At 47.3% G+C, this 26,499-nt stretch overlaps 1 protein-coding gene across 1 annotated transcript in view; it reads right to left on the bottom strand.

Moving 5' to 3' along the window:
- Positions 1-20,513, bottom strand: part of BLK (BLK proto-oncogene, Src family tyrosine kinase) — a 33,799-nt gene extending 13,286 nt beyond the window's left edge. The window contains exons 1-5 of the mRNA XM_062488388.1: positions 20,412-20,513; positions 18,058-18,106; positions 12,084-12,177; positions 10,984-11,082; positions 9,852-9,955 (exon numbers count right to left, since the gene is read on the bottom strand). Coding sequence (XP_062344372.1) covers positions 9,852-9,955; positions 10,984-11,082; positions 12,084-12,177; positions 18,058-18,106; positions 20,412-20,513 — 448 coding nt within the window. The remainder of the gene's footprint in view (positions 1-9,851; positions 9,956-10,983; positions 11,083-12,083; positions 12,178-18,057; positions 18,107-20,411) is intronic.
- Positions 20,514-26,499: the final 5,986 nt, after the last annotated feature.

Here is a 26,499-nt window from a genome sequence, read left to right as displayed (position 1 = left end):
GCTGGGTCTCGGCCCATTTCCCCCACGGAGTTCGGACGAGAAGGACGATCGCCGCCTGTGTCCCATCCCTGCCATCCCAGCGTCGGGAAACCACCATGGGACCCTGCCCGGCTGTCTTCTCGCTGTAACCTGCCACCATCCAGCACTCTGCTGATCACTGGGACCCACACCGTGAGTGGAGAGCTCTCTCCATCTCTCTCTCCCCCTGGGACAGCGCTGCCATCACCCCCAGCCCTCCTGCGGCTCTGCGGGACCCGCCCGTCCCCAGCACCGGGAACTGCAGCTCAGGGAAAAGGTGCCTGCAGCCAAAAAACACTGGGACTGAGTTACTGTTCTCTTTGTGGGTAATTTCATAGCTGTTGTTGTTCTTGTTTGTCATGTTAGATACACTAGTAAAGAACTGTTATTCCTACCCCCATATCTTTGCCTGAGAGCTCTCTTAATTCCAAAATTATAATAATCGGAAGAATCAGATTTTTTTTTCAGTCCAAGGGGAAGCTTCTGCTTTCCTTGGCAAACACCTGTCTTTCAAACCAGGACAGATTTTGGCCACCCAACGTGGGGCCCGAGGGCATTGAGAGAAAAGGGTGAAAAAGGAATAACAGTTCTTGAGTTACCTCAGTTTTGTGTTAGGTGGCATCATGTTGTCCAGCTTACCGTGGTTTGGGCTCCATGTGGCCACAGCTTTATCTCTCCCATTTGCAATCCCTTACTTGAACATGGGTCCTATAACTCAGGCTGCTGTAACTATTATCCAGTTCCTTTTGTGGGCTGATAACGTGAGAAATTCATGGATTTTTAACTTCCTCTGGAAGGTGGGCACATGGATTCGGAGCTATCACACTCTAACTGTATGTTTTTGGGGTTACTTTAATAATGGTACATACTGTGAGGATATGACACCAGGGAAAATTTTGTCCCAACCCCTTACACAGTTTTTTGGGTCTGCTCCACCAGCTTTTGAGGGGTTCAAATCTCTTCTAAGCAGTAATGATATCATACAGTGGCTGACATTGCTAATAGGCCTTGTAAACCTGTTCTATTTAACATTCCAAGATGAGGGGAGATTGACTTGGATGACAACCCTGATATGTTCCCCAAGGAATAGGGATCCTGCCCCAGAGCCTGGCCCTGCCCCAGAGCCTGGCTCTGCCCTAGAGACTAAGGATTCTCCCCCAGAGACTAAGGATTTTGTCCCAGAGCCTGACTCTGCCCCTGCCCCAGAGACTAAGGATTCTGCCCCAGAGGTTAAGGATTCTGCCCCAGAGGTTAAGGATGTTGCCCCTGAGCCTGATTCTGCCCCAGAGCTCACCTCAGAAAGGAACCATCCAGAGTGGGTGGGGTTTCTAGTGAAGGAGATGGGCCAAATGCTGAAGGAGTACCTTTCCCCAGCTCTTGAGAAACTCTCCCTCTGCCTTAAAGAGGGAGAACCTGATGGTGCAGCAGTGGAACCCACAAATGTTACATCTCTCCAGGTTCCAGCTGAACTGCAAGGGCACTCACAGCCAGCAGTAGTTGCCCCTGTGGAAACTAGAAAGTCTAAGGTGAAAACAAAGCACCTAGATAATAATGATCAGAAAGCAGGGCCCTCACAACCAGCAGGGGAGCCAGAGGTTGAGATCGTCACAGAGTCCCTGTCATACGAGAGTCTCCGTAATCTGCGTAAAGATGTTGTGTGAAGGGGCCGTGAGGCTTTTACAACGTGGTTACTGCGGGTCTGGGACCTTATGGGTACAGGTGTGCAGCTGGATGGTACTGAGGCAAGGAATTTGGGACCCCTGACCCAGGACTCAGGTGTGGATCACATATTCGTAAGAGAACCAGGCCCCCTTTCCCTCTGGGAGCGGCTTTTAATGAGTGTAAGAGAGACGTTTGTCCATAGAGAGAGAATGCAGGAGCACCACCATAGAATGCGCTGGAAGACCACTGAGGAGGGGATCCAACAGCTGAGAGAAGTGGCAGTACTGGAGATACTCTTTGGGAGGGGTGGACAACATGACAATGACCCCGACAAGGTCAGGTGCACAGGGCAGATGTTGTGGAATCTGGCACACCTGGGGCCATCTCAATACACCACATTCATTGCAGCCATTAATGCTGACACCAACCACGAGACAGTGGGTTCTGTTGCCAATAGGCTCAGAAATTTTGAGAGTATAATGAATGGCCCAATGCAGGCTCAGGTCTCTGCCGTGATTAGGGAACTCAGAGAGGAGTTCAAGGAGGAGATAAGAGGGGTGAGGGAGGAGATGAAGAAGGTCAATGCAGCACCAGTGCGAGTCACAGATCCCAGAGTTAGAGCCCAACGTCCCCCAGCTAGGGAGAGAGGATACATCCCACGAGCTGACCTGTGGTTCTTTCTGCGTGACCATGGGGAAGACATGAGGAGGTGGGATGGGAAACCCACTCCTGCCCTGGCAGCGCGGGTGCGTCAACTCAAGGAGGGAAACACTAACCAAGGGAGCTCCACTAAAGTGAAGGTAGCCTCAACTTCCCATAACCAAGATGCAGGGTATTACAAAAGGGAGGATGATTTGTCAGATCCCCTTGAGGGAACCTCCAACATGTATACCCAGGAAGGAAATAATAACCAGTGCTAGAGGGGCCCTGCCTCTAGCCAGGGAGAGGCACGGGAAAACCGGGTCTTTTGGACGGTGTGGATCCGATGGTCTGGCACATCAGACCCACAAAAACATAGGGCATTAGTTGACACTGGTTCACAGGTCACCCTAATACCATCAGAACATGTGGGGGAAGAGCCTGTTTCTATTGCTGGGGTGACAGGGGGATCACAGGAATTGACTTTGCTGGAGGCTGAGGTGAGCCTGACTGGGAAGGAGTGGCAGAAGCATCCAATTGTGACTGACCCAGAGGCACCGTGTATTCTAGGCATAGACTTCCTGAGGAATGGCTATTACAAAGACCCAAAGGGACTCAGGTGGGCTTTTGGAATAGCTGCTGTAGAGGCAGAAAACATTAAGCAATTGAACACCTTGCTTGGACTGTCAGAGAACCCATCTGTAGTGGAACTCCTGAAGGTGAAGGAGCAGCAAGTGCCAATTGCCACCTCGACAGTGCACCACCGGCAGTACAGGACAAATCGAGATGCCGTGATCCCCATCCACAAGATGATCCGTGAGCTGGAGGGCCAAGGGGTGGTCAGCAAAACCCACTCACCCTTCAACAGCCCCATCTGGCCTGTGCGCAAGTCTGACGGAGAATGGAGATTGACTGTGGATTATCGTGCATTGAATGAAGTGACTCCACCGCTGAGCGCTGCCGTGCCGGACATGCTGGAACTCCAGTACGAGCTGGAGTCCAAGGCAGCAAAGTGGTACGCCACCATTGACATTGCCAATGCATTTTTCTCCATTCCTCTGGCAGCAGAGTGCAGGCCTCAGTTTGCTTTCACCTGGAGGGGCGTGCAGTACACCTGGAACCGACTGCCCCAGGGGTGGAAACACAGCCCCACCATCTGCCATGGACTGATCCAGGCTGCACTGGAAAAGGGTGAAGCTCCAGAACATCTGCAATACATTGATGACATCATTGTGTGGGGGAACACGGCGATGGAAGTATTTGAGAAAGGAGAAAAGATCATCCAGATTCTGCTGGGAGCCGGTTTCGCCATCAAGAGGAGCAAAGTCAAAGGTCCTGCCCGAGAGATCCAGTTCCTGGGAGTAAAGTGGCAAGACGGGCGGCGCCAAATCCCCACTGAGGTCATCAATAAGATCACCGCGATGTCTCCACTAACCAACAAGAAGGAAACACAAGCTTTCCTAGGTGCCATAGGCTTTTGGAGAATGCACATTCCTGAGTACAGCCAGATCGTGAGCCCTCTCTACCTGGTCACCCGGAAGAAGAACGAATTCCACTGGGGCCCTGAGCAGCAGCAAGCCTTTGCCCAGATCAAGCAGGAGATTGCTCATGCTGTAGCCTTCAGCCCAGTCAGGACGGGGCCAGAGGTGAAGAATGTGCTCTACTCTGCAGCCGGGAACAAGGGCTTGTCCTGGAGCCTTTGGCAGAAGGTACCTGGTGAGACCCGAGGCCGACCTCTGGGATTCTGGAGCCGAAGTTACAGAGGGTCTGAAGCCAACTACACCCCAACAGAGAAGGAGATCTTGGCTGCTTATGAAGGAGTTCAAGCTGCCTCAGAGGTGATTGGCACAGAAGCACAGCTCCTCCTGGCACCCTGACTACCAGTGCTGGGGTGGATGTTTAAAGGGAAGGTCCCCTCTACCCACCACACCACCGATGCCACATGGAGCAAGTGGACTGCCCTCATCACACAGCGCGCCCGTATTGGAAACCCAAATTGCCCTGGGATTTTGGAAATAATTATAAACTGGCCAGAAGGTGAAAATTTTGGTCTTGCCGATGAAGAGGAGCAAGAACAAGTGACCCGGGCTGATGAAGCCCCGCCATACAACCAACTGCCAGCAGATGAAACTCGCTACGCTCTTTTCACTGATGGTTCCTGTCGCATCGTGGGGATGAACCAGAAGTGGAAAGCAGCCGTATGGAGCCCCACACGACAGGTTGCACAAGCTACTGAAGGAGAAGGTGGATCAAGTCAACTTGCTGAACTCAAAGCCGTTCAGCTGGCCCTGGACATTGCTGAAAGAGAGAAGTGGCCAAAGCTTTACCTTTACACTGATTCATGGATGGTAGCCAATGCTCTGTGGGGCTGGCTGGAAAGATGGAAAAAAGCTAACTGGCAACGTAGGGGAAAACCAATCTGGGCTGCTGATGAGTGGAAAGACATTGCCAGTCGGGTAGAGAAGCTACCCGTAAAGGTCCGTCATGTAGATGCTCATGTCCCCAAGAGTCGGGCTAATGAGGAGCACCAACACAATGAGCAAGTAGATCAGGCTGCAAGGATAGAGGTGTCACAGATAGACTTAGACTGGCAACACAAGGGAGAGTTGTTCCTGGCTCGATGGGCCCACGATGCCTCAGGTCACCAAGGCAGAGATGCTACCTATAAGTGGGCACGAGACCGAGGGGTGGATCTCACCATGGACAGTATTTCCCAGGTTATCCATGACTGTGAGACATGTGTTGCCATCAAGCAAGCCAAGCGAGTGAAGCCCCTCTGGTATGGGGGGCGGTGGTCCAAATAGAAGTATGGGGAGGCCTGGCAGATTGACTACATCACACTGCCTCAGACACGCCAAGGCAAGCGCTACGTGCTGACCATGGTGGAAGCCACCACTGGATGGTTGGAGACCTACCCTGTGCCTCATGCCACTGCCCACAACACCATCCTGGGCCTGGAAAAGCAAGTCCTTTGGAGACATGGTACCCCTGAGAGAATTGAGCCAGGCAATGGGACTTATTTCAAGAACAGCCTCATAAACACCTGGGCCAGAGAACACGGCATCGAGTGGGTGTACCACATTCCTTATCACGCACCAGCGGCTGGGAAAGTGGAACGGTGCAATGGGCTGCTTAAAACCACCTTGAAAGCACTGGGTGGGGGGACTTTCAAGAACTGGGAGATTAATCTACCAAAGGCCACATGGTTAGTGAACACCCGAGGTTCCACTAATCGAGCAGGCCCTGCCCAGTCTGAGCCCTTGAGAACACCAGATGGAGATAAGGTTCCAGTGGTGCACATGAGAGGTATGCTAGGAAAAACTGTTTGGGTGAACCCTGCCTCCAGCAAAGACAATCCAATTCGTGGGGTGGTCTTTGCTCAAGGGCCAGGTTGTACCTGGTGGGTCATGCAAAGGGATGGAAAGACCCGATGCATACCCCAAGGAGACCTTGTTTTAGGGTGAACTACCTACAATACTGTGCCTGTATTTGTAACTGTATGGATGTCTATAATTTGAAGATTTTAATTTGATTTGGCATGGTGGTAGGGGAAAATTCGGGGTGGATAATGTTGAGGGTTAGTTCTCTCCCTTTTTCCCTCTGTGGAATTTTCCCCATTGTCATGCTAAGATACCTGTTGACTGCGCCCTGGTGACAAGGGTGAGGGGACGGGAGGGAAGAGGGAAAGCCCCGCGAGATTCAAAGAGCCAGAAGAGGAAGCGGAAGGCTGGGTCTCGGCCCATTTCCCCCGCGGAGTTCGGACGAGAAGGACAATCGCCGTCTGTGTCACATCCCTGCCATCCCAGCGTCGGGAAACCACCATGGGACCCTGCCCGGCTGTCTTCTCGCTGTGAACTACCACCATCCAGCACTCTGCTGAGCACTGGGACCCACACCGTGAGCGGAGAGCTCTCTCTCCATCTCTCTCTCCCCCTGGGACAGCGCTGCCATCACCCCCAGCCCTCCTGCGGCTCTGCAGGACCCGCCCGCCTCCAGCACCGGGAACTGCAGCTCAGGGAAAAGGTGCCTGCAGCCAAAAAACACTGGGACTGAGTCACTGTTCTGTTTGTGGGTAATTTCATAGCTGTTGTTGTTCTTGTTTGTCTTGTTAGATATACTAGTAAAGAACTGTTATTCCTACCCCCATATCTTTGCCTGAGAGCTCTCTTAATTCCAAAATTATAATAATTGGAAGAATCAGATTTTTTTTTCAGTCCAAGGGGAAGCTTCTGCTTTCCTTGGCAAACACCTGTCTTTCAAACCAGGACACTAATGACAGCAGAAAATGAAAATCATTGATTCCTAATTCCCTCTGCTCATATCCAGAATAGACAAAAAGAATCCTCACTCCTCAGCCGCAAGAAATATTCACCTGTTCTGCAGTCCTGCACCACATCCTGGCACAGATCAGGGCTGGTAAAGAGTCTGGAGTACAAAATTTATGGAACAATTTCTTCATCAAAAAATTGATCAGCCCTGGCACAACTGCCATGGGCAGTGAAGGAGTCCCCATCCTGGAAGGATTTAAAAGCCACATAGATGTGGCACTTGGGGACATGGTTTAGTCCATTTCCTGCTCCTACAGCTCTCAGCAGCCCCTTAAATCCTTCCCAAAGGGAAGCACAGGAGCTCAGCTGGATGCAGAGGCTGAGCTCAGTGAAGTCCCTCCTGCTATGAGCAGAGGCACAGGAATCCTGCTGGGAGCCAGGAGCCCGTGGCTCAGCACAGCTGGGGGAATGTGTTCCTGAAGCTTTGGGAATGGTTGTTACTTCAGGGGGACTTTGTTTATTTGCAGCAGCTTCAGCAAGGCCAGTGCTCCGATGATGATTTCGCTGCTGCCTGCTTCCCACACTGTCCCCATCTTCCAGGGTGCTGGGTGTGCCCTCTGTGGACTCTGAGAAATGTTGACTCAGAAGGTTTGTAGAGTTTCTGCCTCTCAAACCATGAGGAAAACAAAGATCTGCTCAGGATGGGCTGGGAATAGGTGCTGCTCCTACTCAGGGTACAGAACCCATCCTGCTGTGCCTGACACATCCCAGTATGGGACAACCACCTCCCAGTTTAAGGCACTAATAGGGGTTAGCTCAGCCCAGTGCTTGTCTCTGATGGTCAAATTTTGCTGGTGATGTGTTAAGTGGATGAAAACACACATCATGGGGAAGGAAAACAGAAAAAAACAGGGGGGCTGCAAGGGCAGGGTTAATTCCATGGCATTGCTCTGGACATCTCTTGGTGGGCCACAGGATGCTTTGCATCAGGGAATTCAGCTTCATGGCACATTTGGAGATGCCTGGCTTTGTCTTTTCCCTTTCTCTTTAGGGAGGAGGAAGCCATGGCTAAGATGGATCAAATGTGGTCATTCAGGCAGCCCAAAACACAGAGTGCTCAGGTAGCACACAGGACGATTCAGAGGATGAGGTGTTGGAAGGAATAACATCCATGTTTCATCTTAAATATCAGAAAAGGCACAGGCCAGAGTCACATCTGAGCATTTGGGACTCACATGGAGCTTCCATGGAGGGGAACCCACATCTGATAATGTAGAATATCACACACCTCATTCTTCCTGACAGCAGAGACAGGGCATTGAGGATCTGGTGATTTCTCCTTGGATTTCAGGACTCCACCACCTCTGCTTGTGCCCTGTGTGACCAAGACCCACCCACACTCCAGATAATTGCAGAAGTTGGGGACAATTTTCCTGAACAAGTGTAAGGAAAAGTCTAATCCCATGCATGTGTGGCACCTAGAGAATGTCACATAGACCAGGATTGTGTGTGGACAGAGCTTCAAACACAGCTTCAAACACAGAGTGTTTGCATTGTGCTGCTCCCTGCCCTTCCTGGGTGCAAGGAACAATCACACTAGCTGCCCAAATATCCCAGAAACTAAGGGAATGGGGTAAACAGAAAAGCAACACATGGTGATAAGTCCAAACCTGATCATTGCAAAAGCATCTCAAAGGTAGCAGGGAAACTGAGATACAGCAGAAAAAGTGACTTATAAAGTGAAATGCACAGAAACAAATCTCTTAAATGTTTCCTGAACTGAATGTTCCCTAAAAATTCTGCAAGCTGCAAATCCTTATGGATAGTAGCCTTCCTGTTTGGCATCAGCTCATCAGGGACGTGTGGAGGTGAGTCCAGGCATGGGGCAGAGGGGGAAATTCAAAGCAGGATGGCACATTCTGACACAGCCCCACTGCCTGCTGGCTGAGGGAGACAGATACAGGAGGATGAGGTTCCAGCTGCTGCATCCAGACCTGGCACTATTTAATTTTCTGGTGATGGTGGAAGGAACACCTCCATGGTGGAAGGAGCAGATGCTGCCTTGGAGACCTCCCTTGTGAATAGGAGGGAGAAAAGGACAAGAAAGGAAGAAGGAGATGCTGCAGTAGGCAAGAGCCATTTGTAAGATGGAGGAACCAGACTGTTCCCTCTCTTGCTGTTTGGCTTGGGCCTTTGGAAGTGCTTGGGAAACAAGCCAAGGGAAAGAATGTTCCATATGATTTCAGATGGGTGCTCCAGCTCTCTACTGACCAAGTCACAGTTGGACACCATGATCTTACATGTTTAGGTTTTCCAACCTAAACAATTCCTTGATTCTACCGGGAGGACACAAAGCACCTTTTGCCATGTGTTGAGGAAAGACTCCTGTATCTATTTGAAAGGAAAGGAACCAAATGACAGGAAGACTGAAACACTTTCCTGGACTTCTCCACAGGTCTGGTTCAGAGCAGAACCACGGGACCACCGTGAGCGTCATTTCCTCCGTGCTGCAAAAACAAGTGATGGCCCAGAAGAAGCAAGGAGAAAAACCAGGAAAGAAACAATACGGAATTCCCATGGGACAACCTAAACTAACTTCCAGACCCTATGAATGAATAGCATGGAACAAAGAAATTGAAATTACATGGTTATGTATTATGGTTAATAACAATATCCACTACCCAGAAGGAGTGGCCCCAATGCTCTGGACTTTCCACCCTCACTGGATCACTTTTTCAAAAGTCGGACATGTTCATATGGAAAGAAAGTGGATGAAATCCATCTATCCTGCTCCAGTCACTCTGCTTGCAAAAGTTCTGGTTTGTATGAATTCTCCTTGCTACAGACAATCAGGAAAAATATGCTTCCCCTGGGAAAATGACTTTTTTTTCAAAATTCTGCAAGTTTCTATTGCAAACGGAGAAATATTCCTTCAATAATACCTTGTAGAACTACCTAAAAAAACAAACCAACCAACCAAACAAACAAACAAAAAAAAAACACACACACAAAAAAGCAAGAGAGACATTTCCCTGGGAAGAAAAGGAAAAGAAAACCCCTAAACTATTTTTAGAAAATCTGCTTGTGTTCCTTTGTCTCTGCCATGAATTCTGGTCCACCTCTCACCACAGCCAGAACTGAACAAATGAGTGGATCATGAGCAAATCTTTGCCCTTCAAATCCCCAGCTTCCCTCTAAAGCTCTGCTGAAGGTTTCCCAAGCCTGGGCAACAATGAGGAATTACCTTTGCCCCATGGATCTCACCTTTGGTGGTTTCACTCTCCCTGACAAGGAAAGAGCCAACTTTGTTCCCAGAAGACAACAGCAGCCGTTCAGCATCTTTTCTGCTCAGAGTTCTAAAATACCACCTGGGAGACAGAAAAGGCAAAATCATGGCTTGAAAAGGAAAAACTCTAAAAAAAAAATTGTAATTATTTCCAGTTAGTTTTTTTTTTTTTAAACATTACACTGTCAAACTGAAGGTTGTTTTTATTAACAAGTAGTTTTTTATCTGCTGGAAAGTGGCAGTAATAGATTGTTTTGGGTAGATTAACACCAGATTTGGGTCACTTTAGGCTTGTTTCACAGCCTGGAAATTCAGACAGCGTGGGGAATAGATGGGATGTGCAGTATCCCAAACACAGGAGAAGTTCAGGCTTTGGATACAAAGAGCTTTTATGTCTCAGCCACATTTCTGTGTGCTGCTTAATATTTGCTGAACTCAGTGATGGTTCTTCCCTCCAAGAAGAGATTGTAGGCAGGACTGATCATTCCGAGCTGAATGCCATAGAGTAGGATAACTCATGGAAAAAAAATCTCCTTCTGTTTATATTATAGGTAAAATAAACTCTTTTGACTCCAGTCTTTAATTTGATCTTCCTTGCAGGGAGGCTGCATCTGGGATCATTTAACAAACATCACTGTGGGTCTGGGCACTGGCACTCAGCTTTCTGTCTTATTAAATTGTTAGTGTGGTCCCTGGTACACACAAGACCTGGATCAGTGCACACCATCCAGAGATTCCCAGTTTACGTATGGAAGGGGAAGAGGTTTTACATCATCTGTGTGGGTGGACTGCCCAGTGGGACCAGAGGACAGTCCCTGGCACTGTCACCATAACCTTTCCATTGCTCCCCCAAATCCTTGTTTTCTGCAGTGGGTGCAGTCAATGGGACAAGAACCTTTGCCCTCTTGCCCCATAACAACCTCATCCTCCCTTTCTACACCAATATGATGCTTAAAAACTTGTCCTGAGCTTTTGGGCAGCATTGTTTGGGATGAGAAAAGATCTCCTGCCATCCAGCCCAGCAGTGACAGCTTCCTGCCATCGATAAAGATCTTGCTGAGATCCAGGGCACTGCATCCCCGTTGACCTCTCAAAAGTGTTCCCACTTACTTTTCCTCTTCCAAACTGTCCACTTGTGCCACGAAGTTGCTGGGGATGTATCCTTTCCTCCCAGTGCTGAGGGACTTTGCCAGCCACCATTCCCCCTCGCTGCAAAGGGAGCAGAGGAAAAGGAGTGAGGTGAGTGCCCAGAGGAGGATTTGTGACAAGCTGGGTCTGTGAGGACGTGGACTGTGGGGTTTGAGCACTGCAGATGGACTAGGACTCCATAATCCACTCTGCACTTCCCTCTGGATTCCCTAGGACCAAAAACCAGGCTGGAGGCTGCTGGTGTTTCAGGGACTTGTGGAGGTGACAATCTCTTTCCATGAACGTGGAGCAACCACAGACCCAAACCTTTGACACACACCTGGAGAGAGAGAAGGGGCATCTGGGTCATGGGGTTTGGTTTGTCTCTTGAACAGGAAATGTGGGTCCTTTCTGCTCCTTCCTTCATGTTCCAGACACCCCACCTTGCAGTCCCGCTCCTGACTGAGCCACCAGCTGTGATTCAAAGCCATCCCCATGCAGGGGCTTCTCCATCTCCTTGTCCCACAGGTCCCAGCCCACAGCATTTGGGTGAGAAATGTCACCTCTGGAGGCCGCTTCACAGAGCAGTCAAGGATGGAGCAGCCCTCCAGGGTCTGGGGGCCCCAAGCCCACCTCTGCCCTATTATGGACTGGGTCTTTTCTGTGGTGAGCTTGAGAAGAAGTTGAAATGAAACCTCACGAGTGTGTGGCTCAGTTCTGTCCTTTCCTCTGACTACACCCAACCCACATCCTTTGCAGAAGCAGAATCAGCACAAACACAGGACAGGAGCTGTTTTTGCTGTTGTTATTATTTATGCTACTTCTGCACCCACAGGCATTGACAGCAAAGAGGGTCCCAGTGCCACCCAGGCAGGGACAATACCCAGTCCCAGAGTATCTGTGACCGACGGAAATGTCACTGTGCAGAGAGAAGAGGGTACCCACAGCCACGCTCTGGAGCAAAGCCAAGGCACAGGCTCAGCTCTGGTCAGCTGCAAAGTGGTGGCTGACCCCAAGGTTCTCCTTTTCCCAGCCTCCCTGTGCTCATTCTTTAAACTTCCTCCTGGCAGCAGGTCACTTACTTGGAAAGGACCTGGAGTTTCTCTCCCTTGACCAGCTCCAGGTCACGGTCACTTGAGGCAGGAAAATCGTACAGTGCAACCACGAACAAGTGATCTGAAAGAGGAATTAACTCCTTTGAATCCAGACTGCTCTTTGAGTGGCTTGATGCACACCTGGGTGTATGGTGAGGGCATTTCAGCCCCTGAATACTGGGCTCTGTCACCTTCCCACCCCCAAATCCAACCTTTCCACCAACCCAGCTTTCCTGCTCACCACAACCTCTGCTCAGGCATTAACACTGATTCAACAAAGCATTTCCTGTGCATGGATTTCCAAAACGCTGCAGAACCACTCCCCCATCCAAAAAACCCAGAGTGTCAACCAAAAAAAAAATAGTTTGTCTGGAATTAAAAAGGTCATAAATAACTTGTCAGAGTTCAGCCTGAGTTTTACACAGTGGTAAATGAAAACTGCAACACTTCCCAGGGTGGCTGAGGAATTTTACTTGAAATTACATGGGATTTTGATTGAGTATAAAGTCATTGCAGTTTCTGTTATTTGAGGCTGTTTCTAGGATTTAGCTCTCCCTGGGCTCGTGGTCTTTGGCCTATGTTCTGGGCTCATTGAGTATCTTGTCATCCCTCCCTCTTGACCACTTTTCCTTGCAGATCATAGAATGAATCACAGAATGGTTTGGGTGGGAAGGGAATTTAAAGATCATCTAATTCCACCCCCTACCATGGGCAAGGGAACCTTCCACTATCCCAGGCTGCTCCAAGCCCTGTCCAGCCTGGCCTTGGACACTTTCAGGGATCCAGGGGCAGCCACAGCTTCTCTGGACACCCTGTGCCAGGACCTGTCCACCCTCACAGGGAACAATCCCTTCCTCAAATCTAACCCAAACCTGTGCTGTGCCAGTTTAAAACTGCTGCCCCTTGTCCTGTCGTTATCTGCCTATATAAAAAGTCACTCTCTCTCCTTTTTATGAGCCACGTGCCACGATGCTCTGACTCAGCCCAGGGCTGATCCCTGTGGGCTGGAGCTGAATCTCTTGGTTTGCAAACCCCAGAGGTGCCAGGGCTGCTCTCAGGGAAGCGGTGCAGCCCTTCCCCTGTGCTCTGCACACTCAGAGCTGCTGAAGCAGAAAAGAGCAGCTATTTTGGGGCAAGTCAAAATTTATAAAAAGAATCAGCACATGCACAGGATCACAAAAATCAAACCAAAACACCATGGTGAAAAAGAAAAGGAAAGGAGGAGGAGGAGGAGAATGAGAAGGAGGAGAAGGGTGAAAATAAGGAGAAAGAGAAAAACAGAATAAAAATTTTCAAATTTAAAGGAAAGAAAAAGAAAAAGGAAAAGAGAAAAAGAAAAAGAAAAAGAAAAAGAAAAAGAAAAAGAAAAAGAAAAAGAAAAAGAAAAAGAAAAAGAAAAAGAAAAAGAAAAAGAAAAAGAAAAAGAAAAAGAAAAAGAAAAAGAAAAAAGAAAGAAAAGCAAGCAAGAAAGAAAGAAAGCAAGAAATCAAGAAAACAAGCAAGAAAGAAAGAAAGAAAGAAAGAGAAGAAAAGAAGAATGGGAACTATGCTGCAGCAAGGCTTCAGCTTGTGCTCAGCCTAATTAATGCACTGAGACCGATGGACAGCCTATTATTAGCATTTTTCAAAACAGCCTGTCAAGCCACTGTCTTTGGGTGACCTTTTCAAATAATGCCACCAGCAAAGGAGCCAGACTGGCCCTTTGTCACAGCAAGATAACCGTGTCTCTGGGGCAACTTGGGGTTCGTGTCTGTGCAAGGCTGGCTGCTGCTCCGATGGCAATTTGTTAGGGAGGAGAAAGGGTCAGCGTGGGAGGAAAGGCAGATTTGGAAAGCAGAGCCCTGAGCAGCTCCCTTCAGGCTTTTGAGAAGGAAATCGGAGATCCATGAGAGGTTCCAGCAAAGCCTCTCTCCCAGGATGGGAAAAGGATGCTCAGTCACAAGGGAGAATGCTTTGAAGTCTGAAAATAGCTGGCACGGTTGGGGGCTTCCCCTTGAGGCAGCTCGAATTAGCAGTGCACCCAAACTCTCTCTGTCTGCCTCTTTGAGAAAGTTGTTATCACACATCTGCTCAGACATGAAAGGGTTTGGGATGAGGTGTCCACAACCATCCACACACCCTCCTGGTCCTCTTGAAAGGAAAATAATGCTGTGATCACACCCCTGCTTGGAAAAATAAGAGCAAATGTGTAAATATCTTCAAGCCCAGAGTAGCAGTGTACTCCAGAAAATCAAAATGGAGTTTTGATCTCAAAGCAACTGGCGTAAGTGAAAATAAATGAAATTAAAAAGAGGGACTACAGCAAGGACAAAAAGGGTTTGTATGCTGAAATAAATACTTTATCACCTCTTGTCCTAAAATAAGCACTGAGAACACTGCACACTGAAATGAGCCAGAAGAAAAGCTCTCTCTGCCCGAGCCAGCAGGAGTTGCCATCTCATGATGCTGAAGGGGCTCTTCCTGTCTCTGAATCCATCACCTCACCAGAAACACACGGAAAACACTGCCTTGGCCAGTTTGAGAGGCTGGTCGGGGCTGTGAGGAGCTCTGCAGATAAAGCTGCCAGCCCCAGGACTTTGACTGGGAGCCAAACACATCCTGGCTCAGAGCTGCTGTCAGGAAAGTCAGATACCAGCAGGGCTTGCAGAGGCTGAGTGCCAGTTTGGTGGCTCAATAGAATGATTCAACCAGTCCTCCCACTGCTGGCTTGTCCTGAATGGAAGGTCTTTGCCAACACCTCATGGCCAAAAAGCCAGGCTGATCCTGTCCCAGAGGATCACCCATTGGTTTAGAGCCCTTTTAGGATGGTCGTGGTGTCAGTGACTACTTGCAGAACACGTTGGCCAGGTGGGTGCGCTGAGTTATGGGTTACTGCTGCTGGAAATGGGGTCAGCTTTCTGTTCCAGCCTGGCATGCACTGGTTGGAATCACTGACTCTTCAGCTCGGAAAAGACCTCTAAGGTCATCAAGTCCAACCATTAACCTGGCGCTGCCAAGGTAACCCCTAAACCATGTCCGAAAGTGCCACATTCCCATGGCTTTTAAATCCCTCCGGGGATGGTGATTCCATTGCCTGGGGAGCCTGATCTGAAGGTCGATAACACTTTTTGCAATTGTTTTTCCTAATATTCAACTTAAATTTCCCCTGGTGAAACTTAAAGCTGTCTCCTCTTGTCCTTTCACTTTTTACCAGGGAGAAGAGCCTGACCTCTGTCTGGTTACAATCTGTTTTCAGGGAGTTGTGCAGAGCCAGAAGGTCTCCCCTGAGCATCCTTTGCTCCAGGCTGAGCCCCCCCATCTCCCTCAGCCTCTTCTCCTTAGATGTGCTCCAGACCAACGTAAACATTTTTGATTAGAAGTTTTAATTTCTCACTGAAAACTCAGCCTTTTCAGTAGAAACAACCCTTCCTTTTCCCACTCCAGCTCAGACTCACATTACTGACAGCATTCCTTTCAAACGCAAAACCACATTCAAATAGCAACAACAAAAACAACCAAACATTTCAGAAGTAACTTAGAGATGCTTCAAAAGACCTCAAGCTCCAGAGCATGCTAAGCTTCCACACCCTGGAACTCAGCCCTGTTCATATTCTGGTCAGCAGGAAGCAAGTGAAGAGGTGGAAGAAGTTGTGGCTCCTTACCAGAAGAAATAACCACGCAGAGAGTTCAACTCCTTGTGCTGTTACAGGTTATTAAAATACCTGAGGACAAGCACCCAAAACCACCAGCTCTTTCCATCAGTGGGATTTAAATCCAGCTGTGAGCAGCTGGCAGGGCAAGGACAAGGGTTATTTTAACTATTTTCTATGTCTTATCCATCCAAGACAAGAAAACAGCAGCTCTACCATGGGACTCTTGTGTTTGGACCCACCATGGGCCAGGACTTTGCAGGGCCAGGACCTTTGGGGGTTCAGAATTAAAATTTTGACTCCACAGAGACTTAAAACCAGCCTTAAAAACTTTGTGATTTCTCAGGGAACGGTGTTAAAATGAAACTCACATAATGGAAGAACTGCCCCAAGTGAAAAGAGGGCTGATGGTGCCACATGCACCGCATTGAATGTAGAGTTCTGCACTGCTTGACTGCCTCTGTGTGGCTTCCATGAGGATAAATAATGTCAGGAGGAGTTAGTTAATTTTTGTTAAAAATTAATAAATAAATTATTTCTGAGACAGGGGTGTGAAAGCTGGAAAGTGTGAGACAATTTCAACAAATCGAGATCAGAAAAAACAAACAAAGAAAAATCATTCAAAATGCAAGAAGAGCAAAAACAAAGACCCACAAAAATTAAAAAACACAGAAAATAGAGGGTCGATTTTACATATGCTATGCTTCCAGAACCAATAATTTTCCCTGACTGAATTTAAAGTGTTCCCACAGGATTTAATTCATCTTTCTGAATTTATTGTTTTTATATGATGTGATTGACTGGATTTTGTGTTTTCTCTTTTGATTCACTTGAATTTCTGCTACTTAGGAGAAGATCTCTGGTATCTCAAATATCTTACATGGCTCTTATTAACCCATTTTGTCCCACAGGGCACAGTCAGATGCACCATAATTTCAGGTAAACTCAGACACTGGCAGAGAAAAATAGGAAGTTTTCCAGACTGTCAGTGTGCATATTCCTCCAGAACTGGAACTGAATCTAATGAACAAAATTAGTTTTGAGAGTTGAAAATGTCTAATATTGTACTTAATCCATTTTTTAGCATCTTTCAACTTCTGCCTTCGGGCATGAAGGAGAAGTAAAATCTGCCTCCCCGATCACAATTTCTGCTATGACTCTGACCAGAGTGGAAAAAACCCTATGATAAAAATCTTGTGATAAAAAACCTGTGATAAAAACTCTGTGATAAAAATCCTGTGAAAAACTGCCAATCCCTGCTCAGCTGGGGAGATGGGAGAGCATGTCCACTTGGAAATGCGCCATGAAAACAATACTGCAGAAGAAAATGGAGTTTCTGGAAAAACAGCATTTCCATGAAAACACACCCCAGCTCATGTCGTTGAGGATCTTTGCCTCCCACAAATTTGTTCTTCTTAACAAAAGTCAAATTTGAAGAATATTTTGATGTTGCAGGAGCTCCTGTGCTTGGCCCATGGTAGGGACCCTCCACCACCATCCATAAGACCTAAGAAGACTTAACACTGTCATTCCACCCATCCCATTTATTCACCACCTCCCCTTTTCTCTTCCCTCACACCATCTCCCCTAATCCCACCCTTTCATCCATGTGAAGAACTTTCATCTTTGGTGCTAACTGCCCTCTTCCAAGCTTCCTCTATTTCTCTCCCCCCCTTTTCTAATTATGTTTCTCTCTGTCCTTAATCTGCAGAATTTCTTTGACAGAAATACACATGAGCTACTCTTGGAAGCTAGGCAGAGGGAGCTGAGGGTTCCCTGCTAAAAGACAATAATCTCCAAGCACCATCTGTGACCCACAGATAATTGCAGAGGTGGATGAAGCCAACAGCCTGTCTCCAGGCAGGGGCTCTGTGTATCCTTATTTTATGTTCTTTCCTTTCTTCTCCTTCTCTTTGTAGCTTCTCTGGCTCTCTGATGCCTGCTGTTTCCTGTGAGATTTTCAGCTGGCTGGATAAAGCATCCATGACTTGTCATGCTGCAGGCAGAGCAGAGAAATCTCACACAGCTCCAGGCTCAGATCTCCCTTTGCTCCTCCAGTCATGGAATCATGGAAGCGACCTTAAAGATCACCTGCTTCCAGAGGAGGGGGAGTGCTTTTCCCTCTGGGTTTCTTTAATGAGCAGGGGAAAATTGGCAGCTGCTTGGTGATGTACACTGAGTTTTCTGAACCACTCTGATAAACTCCCTGCCTGGCACGGCTGCAAACACAGAAGCCACACGCCTGTGACACGATGGCTCATCCTTCAACCCTGACATTTGGGGACCACCACCCTGCAAAACCCCACAGGCAGGCAAAGAAAACAGAACCTTACCTTGTGCAGAGGCTTGTTTTAGATGAGGGTTGTTGATAACTTGTCTCCCCTGTGATAGAAATAGAAAGGAAAAAGGAGATATTTATCACTTTGCAGTGTTTCAGGAAGAACTGATTTCAGCTTCACAGACGAGTGGGAGTCTGGTCCAGAGACCACTGCAGTCAGTCAGCAGCCCCTGTGTCTGGCTCCACACCTTGTGATGGCTTTAGCACATTTTGCCATGAGGGGCTCATAGCTGTCTTCACAGAAAGCTGGAATAACCCTTGGTTTCCCTCTGAGTTAAAGCAGAAATCTGCTGCCCACTCTCTTGGAGCCTGCTCTATCCAACCCCTGTTCACAGTTGCCAGATTTTGGATCAGTGAGGGATGAGATAGGAATGGTCCAGTTGAGAAATGGAAATTGCAGAATTGTTTGAAGCCAAAAACCAGAGATATTGTCTGCCATAATTGTCCCAAGGATCATGGGTGTATGATATCCTTTGCTCAAGATAACATTCAAAAAACAGAGGCAGTGACTGTAACAGCAAGTTAATCAGAGAACTGTAGAAATCACAGAATGTTCGATGGTCCTTATGGATATCCACTTGGGATATTCCATGATTTAGTGACTCTAGGATTCCTGAGATGGAAGGGACCCACAGGATCATTGATCCAGCTCTGGGTCCTGCACAGACACCCCAACAATCCCATCCTGTACATCCCTGAGAGCACTGCCCAAACTCTCCTGGAGCTCTGGCAGCCTTGGGGCTGTGACCATTCCCTGGGGAGTCCTTCCAGTGCCCCTTTCTGGGGGAAAAACCTTTTCCTAATATCCAGACTAAATATTTTCTGACACAACTCCAGCTGTTCCTTTGGGTCCTGTCACTGGTCACAGAGAGCAGAGATTGCAGCTACCCCTCCACTGTTCCTCAAGAGGAAGTTGTAGACTGTGAAATTAAATAGCAACAAGTTACTGCAGCTCATCTGGGCACAATTTTAAAACGTTGACTTTGTCCTCGGTTTGTTTTGGCCCTGCTGCTGGAACTGGCAAATTGTCCATAAATCATTCCAAATGAGTTGGGATGGAACCACCTTGTTTTGGGGATAACAGTCTGAAACTGGCTTTCACCCACCTTACAGTGGGTGTTCAACCACATCACGTATTTTAATACACACAAGCAAAAATGGTGAAATACAGACACAGAACTAAGAGCACCGCACGTTTTCTGCCTGCACCACCCTTTGACCCCAACTTAGCAGCAGTGATGGGTGGGAGAGCTGCTCATCTGCTGCCATTTCTCATTTAAGTGGAAGAAATTTGAATTTCCCTTGACATGCGAGAGCTGAGTGCCTGTAGCAAAAAATAATGAATGGCAGAAGGTAGTCAGTGATACTGTATTTATACTGATAGTGGCTCCTCTCCAGTGAGCTGGAGAGGATGAAATTTAGGAAAATAACATCTTCTTGGTCAATCTGACATCTGCTGTCATGAAAACTGGACTGAATAGCTATGGGAGAGCTCAGAAATGAAAGTAAAGGAGTGAAAAACATCTCCAGCTGTCATAAAAAGCAATGATTGGCAATTCCTCCCCTCTCCCAGGGCTCGAGATGGTTTTCACATGAGTTGCACCTCAAGTTTCTCTTGTGCTAGCTGCAGTGCTGGCAGGGGCAAGGAAAGACAAAACAACTTCATATCCTTTGGACAGCAACAGAGGTGAAGTGACTTACAAAGTTTAAACAAGAACTTTATCATTTGAGGTCTCCTAAATCCTTCCCCAGTTCCTTCCTGCTCTGTGTCCATGCCAGCAGAGGTTGAGGGAATGCAAAGGCACCAGCAGATGCCCAGCACTTCTGATTCTCAGCTCACCCCGACACAGATTGGCTGCAGACCCTCTTGAATGAACCTACTGAGGACTTGCAGTGGTGAAGTTTCCACTGTGGTTTGCAACTCTGAATCTTAGCCTGAATCTGACCCATCTTGCAAGTCAGCAACATCAGCTTGGGTTTCAAAGTGCTGATGAGAAGATATTTCAAAGTACCAATATACAGTATTTTAGGGGTTTTAAATACACTCGAAAGGTTCCTTGGAGCCCTTCCCACCCCTTGTCCAAAAGGGATCAGCTGGGAGGACTAGCTCCCAGAGAAGCTGTGGCTGCCCCCAGATCCCTGCAAGTGTTCAAGACCTGGCTGGACAGGGCTTGGAGCAACCTGGAATGGTGGAAAGTGTCCCTGCCCACGGCAAGGGGGTGGAACTGGATGAGCTTTCAGGTTCTTTCCAACCCAAATAATTCTGTGATTCTAAATATTTCCTGCGTCAGTCCAGACACCAACTGAGCTGTGGGGTGATCCCAAAAGGACACAAAACTGCAGGCTTACCTTGGGTGGGGCAGGAGGAGGTTTTCCCTTGGTTTTTGTGTTGCCTCCAGAAGTGTGTTTCTCATTGGACACCAGATGATTTTTGCTGCCAAACAAGCCCATCCTGGAAGGAAGAGCAGAAATTGCTTTTAATGAAACTGCTCTCAGGGAAAGCTGCAGGCACTGAGGGACAAAACAGTCTTTGCATTCATGAAGAACAAGCTGGAGAAAGTCGGAATGCAGGGCGATGGGATAACGAAGAGAGGAGTTGAAACCCATCCTGTCTGCAGTCCTCCCGCTACCATGGACCTTGTGAACCCCATGGTTTCTGCTCCCACATGACTCTGGTGTTTCACACTTTTCAAATGAGGTTCAGACAGACACTATAAGACACCAGAAAAACAAAAAAAAAGGAGGCTGAAATGACTGCTTTGGATACTCAGAGATCCCCATCTGATACTGAACTTGCTCCAGAGCCGGGTGATGCCAGAGGGATGAAGGTGGATTTATCAATAGCCCTGTGCTGAGCTGTTCAGCTGCACCAGGGCTTCAGGAGGGTCACGCAGTCAGTGGCCCAAGAACAAGTCACCTCAGGCTGCTCAGATCTTTCTACAGCTCGTGTCCCTCCCACGCGGCCAGGGCAGCGTGCGGATGTGGCCGCGCCGTGCACGGAACCGTTCCCGCTGTTCCTCACGTTTCAGCAGCACAGACTCACACTTGGCTTGTCCAGGAAGCACAGGATCTCTTTGGACGTTTGGAATGCTGTAAGAAGTTCAGGGAATGTGGTGCAGCTTGCATCCATCCCGCCTCTAAAGTGTGGGCTGAGGGCTTGTCTCATCCATCTGCAATACTCTGGTACTTTTTGATGTGCTCTGGGTCCTCACAAGGTGTGGTTCTCTCAGAAATCATGGATTCAGTTTCCCTGTACCCCTATGGATGTCTCAGACCTCCTGGACACCTCTAGGATCGCTAGACATAAATAGATCAAACCCTTTCCATGGATCATCATCTGGTCTCCATTAAGGTTTCCAAACTTGGGCTTGAGGACTGTTTGACTTTCATCCTAGAAATGTAGGAATTCAAGGATAATAACGGGTCTGGGTAGCTAAAATGGCCAAACTCTTCTTGGAGCCTCAAAAATGAAGGAGCAGCTGAAGCCAGCGTTGCTGAAGTGCAAAATCCAGTGCCAAAGTCTGCCCTACCCCTGCTTTAAACCAAAGGCTTAGGAAAGTGTGGGCTACATGCCCAAAAACCCCCAAAATTCATACCCCCGAATACTCATAGCTGTGCAGAGACACATCAACTCCTGTTCTTGCCAAGATACCTCAAGGTCTGCAGTGATCATGGATGGTCAGGGACCTCAAGTCCAGGGACACCCCCGAAATGTCAGCCTGGCACTGTGTCTTGGTAGTCAGACTCCAACCAGTGTGTTCAGAAAAGCTCCCAGCAAGCCAGACACACAGGGAAAAAATATTCCAGTAAAAACAACTCTTTTTTTGCTTTCTAGCACGGAGCTAATATTTTAAAATCTGGGACTCTGAAATGAGGTTTCTAATGGAGCCATCTCAATATTTTAATTTTTGGGGGTTTTTTTCTCTCTTTTTTTTTAATGTCTTCTCCCTTCTGCTTTTTTTTTTTATTATTATCATCACTGAGACAGTGTGCAAAATAGAAAGAATTGGTGAAATATTTCAGGATAGCCTGATACTCACTTTCCCCCCATCCAAAACTCTTTCATCTCTGAGATTTCCTTTGACCTGGGTTTACAGATGGCCCATCCATCTGTCCCCTGGCCTCAGCTCTGCTCCAGGCACTGACAGAATGGTCAGAGGGGGAGTGTCACCTATTAAATCAACCAGAGCAGTTCCTGCAGAAATTTCATTTTCATTTGGCAGCCTCCAGGTTGCACCCAGAGCTTGCTCTGCTTAGCAGATCTGGTGGTGCAATGGCACATGGTTTATTAGGGGAACTTTTCCTGCTCTTCCACTCACAACTTTGTGTCAGGATTTCAGATTCTGGATCGTGGGGGTTTTGCCATGAGAATGGCTGGAATTTTCTTTTTACTCAGGGAACAGCAAAGTATCATTTTAAGTCAGGGCTGGATGATGGATAAGTTTTAGCTTATTACCAACTGTGAAAGACAGAAAATTCAGCTACAGGTTTGACATTGATTTGTTGTCCTTTTTACTGTATTACTGGAAAATCCTGGGATCTTTGATATACTCTGCTCCCAAATGAGAGATAATTCATGCAACTGCCACATTTTGGGCAGATTTAGGGAATGTGAGATACAGCACAAGTCAGCAATTTGCTTTGACTGCCAGTCGTGTCACACGGATGATCTTATGAGAGGATTGACAGACCATCTACAGGATCATGGATGCTTCTTTTGGGGTTTTCAGTTGCTCTCAATGCGTGATGGCAACGAAAGATATTTGGGGCATCAAATATATCCTCCCACACACATCCTCCCTCTCCCCTTCCGCTCTGGGCAATGTAATTAGTCCAATCATAAGAACACCAGGTGCTCACATAATTATTTGGAAGACTAAATAATTAAATAAAATGGCAAATTATTATTATTATTATTATTATTATTATTATTATCATCATCATCATTACTATTACTATTATTATTATTATTATACTTGTGATTATTTGGGGGCCTGCAAAAGGGTATAAAATGCTGTTGGAGATTGGACCCACTGGACCAACTGATCTTCCAAGACAGAAGGCAACTTCTGGATGGGTCCTCATCCTGGCAGGGACACCTGCAGGACACCCAGCCCAAAGGTGGGGATCAATCACTTTTGGGTGGGTGAGTAAAAGCTCTCAGTTCTGGCCAAATAGAGAGATAAATCCTGAAGTAGCTTCATAGGTGTTTTTGAATTACGAATTACAAAGACTGAAAATCTGTACATTTCTTGCTGAACTCGCTTACATTGTAATGCTTTAGCCTTAGGCTGTTGACCAAATCTGAGACTAAGTGGAGTGAGCCACATTTAGGTGTCTTTGAGCAGTTTAGAAAGCAAGGAGGTCTCATGACTCAACAGGAGAAGCTACGACCTGGTGACACTATAACCATTGCAATAGATGATGGAGCTGTTATTTAGATATTCACTGGCAGTATTTATTTTACTAGCTGTAGACCATAGCCATCCACATCATCACTGTGTCCTACTTCTCTCCACTGGGTTGAGAATCTTCTTTCAGCTACTCTGATACCCAGTGGAAGCACTGGTGGGGCAGAATGGGAAAGGCTTGGAGGAACATCAACCTCAGCAAGTCCCACCAGGGGCTCGGGGCCATCCCAGCTCTTCAGGAAGTGTTTGAGAGGAGTGGGGTCCACAACTTGACCTGTGCATCCCCATGGGGACACTGCAGCCCTTTCCGTACCCTGCTGAGACTGAAAACACCTCTGCAGCCTTGCATAGGCTCAGCTTTGTCCCCACGCACATGTTGGGGATGCAGCCGTGCAAAAGCAGCTCAGGGAGGGGAACAACACAGCCCACCTCGAGTCAAGCCTCCCACAAAGGTCACTCGCTTCCACCCACACACAGAAGGGGTTAGAACAGCTCTGGGGATTCACAGTCCCTACAGAATCCAGCAGTCCCACTCTCCTAGTTGCTTCCAACACCTTTGGCACCCAACGTCACCATCCCTTGGGCCAGCAGGTGTTTTGAAAAACCCAAAATAGTCCTGCAGACAAATGTTGTTGGATACAGCAAGCTGCTGGTTCCCGTTTCACAGCTGGTGGAACCTTTAATTGTTTAAAAGTAATTTTATTTTCACAAATAAAGGTGGCTGAGTTGAGTGCGCACGTCATGCCAATGTGTTTCGCTTCTGGTTAATGTTTTCAAAAATTATCTTCACAAAAAAAAAACAAATTAGAAAAGCCGCTTAGAGTAGTTCTTCCATCCTGTTTTTACTTAATTTTCCAGTGGAAAGGATTTCTGGGCAAAACACAATAACTCAGAAAATCATGGAAATTTCCTTTTACGCATTTATAGTTTTTCACATCTAACAATGTTGATTTTATTTACTAACTAAGGGGCGGGGGGGGGGAGGGGGAGGGTGGAACCTTTTTCCTCAAGCCTCCAAATTAGTAAAACAAGTTATTTTTAAAGTGACCAAAAATCAAAGTAGAACAAGCAGAACAAAAAACTTTTAAGTCAATGCAAAGTTTTTTCCATATTCTCCCTTCATCAGGGAATTCAGTGATAGGACAAGGATTAATGGGTTTAAACTGAAACAGGGGAAATTCAGGTCTGAAACACAGAAGAAATTCTTCCCTGTGAGGGTGGGGAGACCCTTGCACAGGTTTCAGCACAGAGAAGCTGTGGCTGCCCCTGGATCCCTGGAAGTGTCCAAGGCCAGGTTGGACAGGGTTTGGAGCAACCTGGGATAGGGGAAGGTGTCCCTGCCCATGGCACGGGGTGGGATGGGATGAACTTTAAGGTCCCTTCCAAACCAAACCAAACCAAACCAAACCAAACCAAACCAAACCATTCTGGGATTTTATGATTCTATATACATTAAAAAAAATCAGCAAAAAGAAGCTTTAGAAACAAAATTATGGAATTCTTGGGGTGGTCATGTGCAGGTCCAGGAGCTGGACTTGATGATACTTATTGTGCCTTTAGAACTCAGGGTATTCTGCAATTTGATGAGTCCAGCTTAGCTGCTAATAGGTTAGGTTATAAGTAAAAAAATATTTGATGCAGAGATGTTCCTGGAAGAGCCAAGGTGAAGAAAACAATAGACAGCAGGACAATGAGCTCTGTGGTGCAACCAGCCCTGATTTTGTGGGACAGATGTACAGGCCACAGGAACACAAGATGTATAGGCAGAACCTCTAAAATGGGCTGGGTGCCCACACTGGGGAATGACAGAATGCAATTTTAGCAGCCTTCACAGGGGTAGCCGAGGTGGCATTTTGGCTACAGAGACGTGGATGCAGGTTCAAGTGTTTCTGCAGGAATGAGTCAAAGGGAGCTCTTCAAAGATCATAGAATCATGGAATACCCTAAGCTGGAAAGAGCCTACGAGGTTCATCCATACAGCTCCTGGCCCTAGCCAAGACATCCCAACAATCCCGCTCTGTGCATCCCTGAGAGTGTTGTTCAAAGGCTGCTCTGGCAGTCTTTGGGGCTATGACCATTCCCTGGGGAGCCTGTTTAGTGCCTGACCACCCTCTGGGGGAAGAACCTTTTCCTGATGTCCAACCTAAACCTGCCTGGACTCAGTTTCACATCACTGCCTTGGGTTCTGTCATTTCAAAGCTTTGCCCATCTCATTTTTACAGTGAGCAGCCCTGCCCCACCTACTGCTGTTGGCTGCTTTCCCTTATCAGGGCAAAAGAGATCTAAAGTAGTTTCTGATGAGAATCCATCACTTTCTGCAAGAGGGATGTGGAGGACACTGACAGGCAGCCTTGGGATTGCATGGGCGGGTACAGGAAAGGAAACAAGACCAAATAGAGCAGAAAAGCAGAAGTCTTGGCTCACCATTTGTCTCAACCCCATGAAACTGCCATGGAAAAAGAGGTTAATACCCAAGTAAGCCAATAGAGTTTCACTCTGAGGGCAGCTCCAAAAAAAACCCCCAAGCCTACTGAAATCACAAAATGAGCCCCCTTTCCATCCAGGTTCTGCAGTGGGTGCAACAAAGTGTTTTAACAGCTCACCAAGATCAGAAATTTAAATTCATTTAAAAACTTAAGAACGTCTCTCTTTTTTAAGAAGACATTTTTAAAAGGAATTGGGTTCAAAAACCCTAAAAATTTAATTTGAAAATGCAAATCTAGCCTATTATCAAGGGTTTTAAATACTGAATTTCTCTTTGCAAGTCCTCCCCTGTCCTGAAAGAATTGCTGAAATCAATTCACTGCAGATGCAATAATTTAAGTATTCAGATTTACATCTTTGCATCAGTGAGGAGTGAAAATGTTCAGTAAAAAAAATTCCTCCAGTTCCCAGCTCATCACAGATGCATTCAGTTATCTTTTCCCGCAATAAAAAAGCTCTTCAGAACATTTCCTGACCTGGCACCCTTGGATTGCTTTGCAAGACACATAATTGAAGAATTACTGAAGATCTTGGTGGATCTG

Source organism: Cinclus cinclus, chromosome 3, assembly GCF_963662255.1.
Source record: "Cinclus cinclus chromosome 3, bCinCin1.1, whole genome shotgun sequence".
Lineage (NCBI taxonomy): Eukaryota > Metazoa > Chordata > Aves > Passeriformes > Cinclidae > Cinclus > Cinclus cinclus.
Note: the sequence above shows the minus strand (reverse complement) of the source record. Positions and strands in the feature narration are given on the sequence as shown.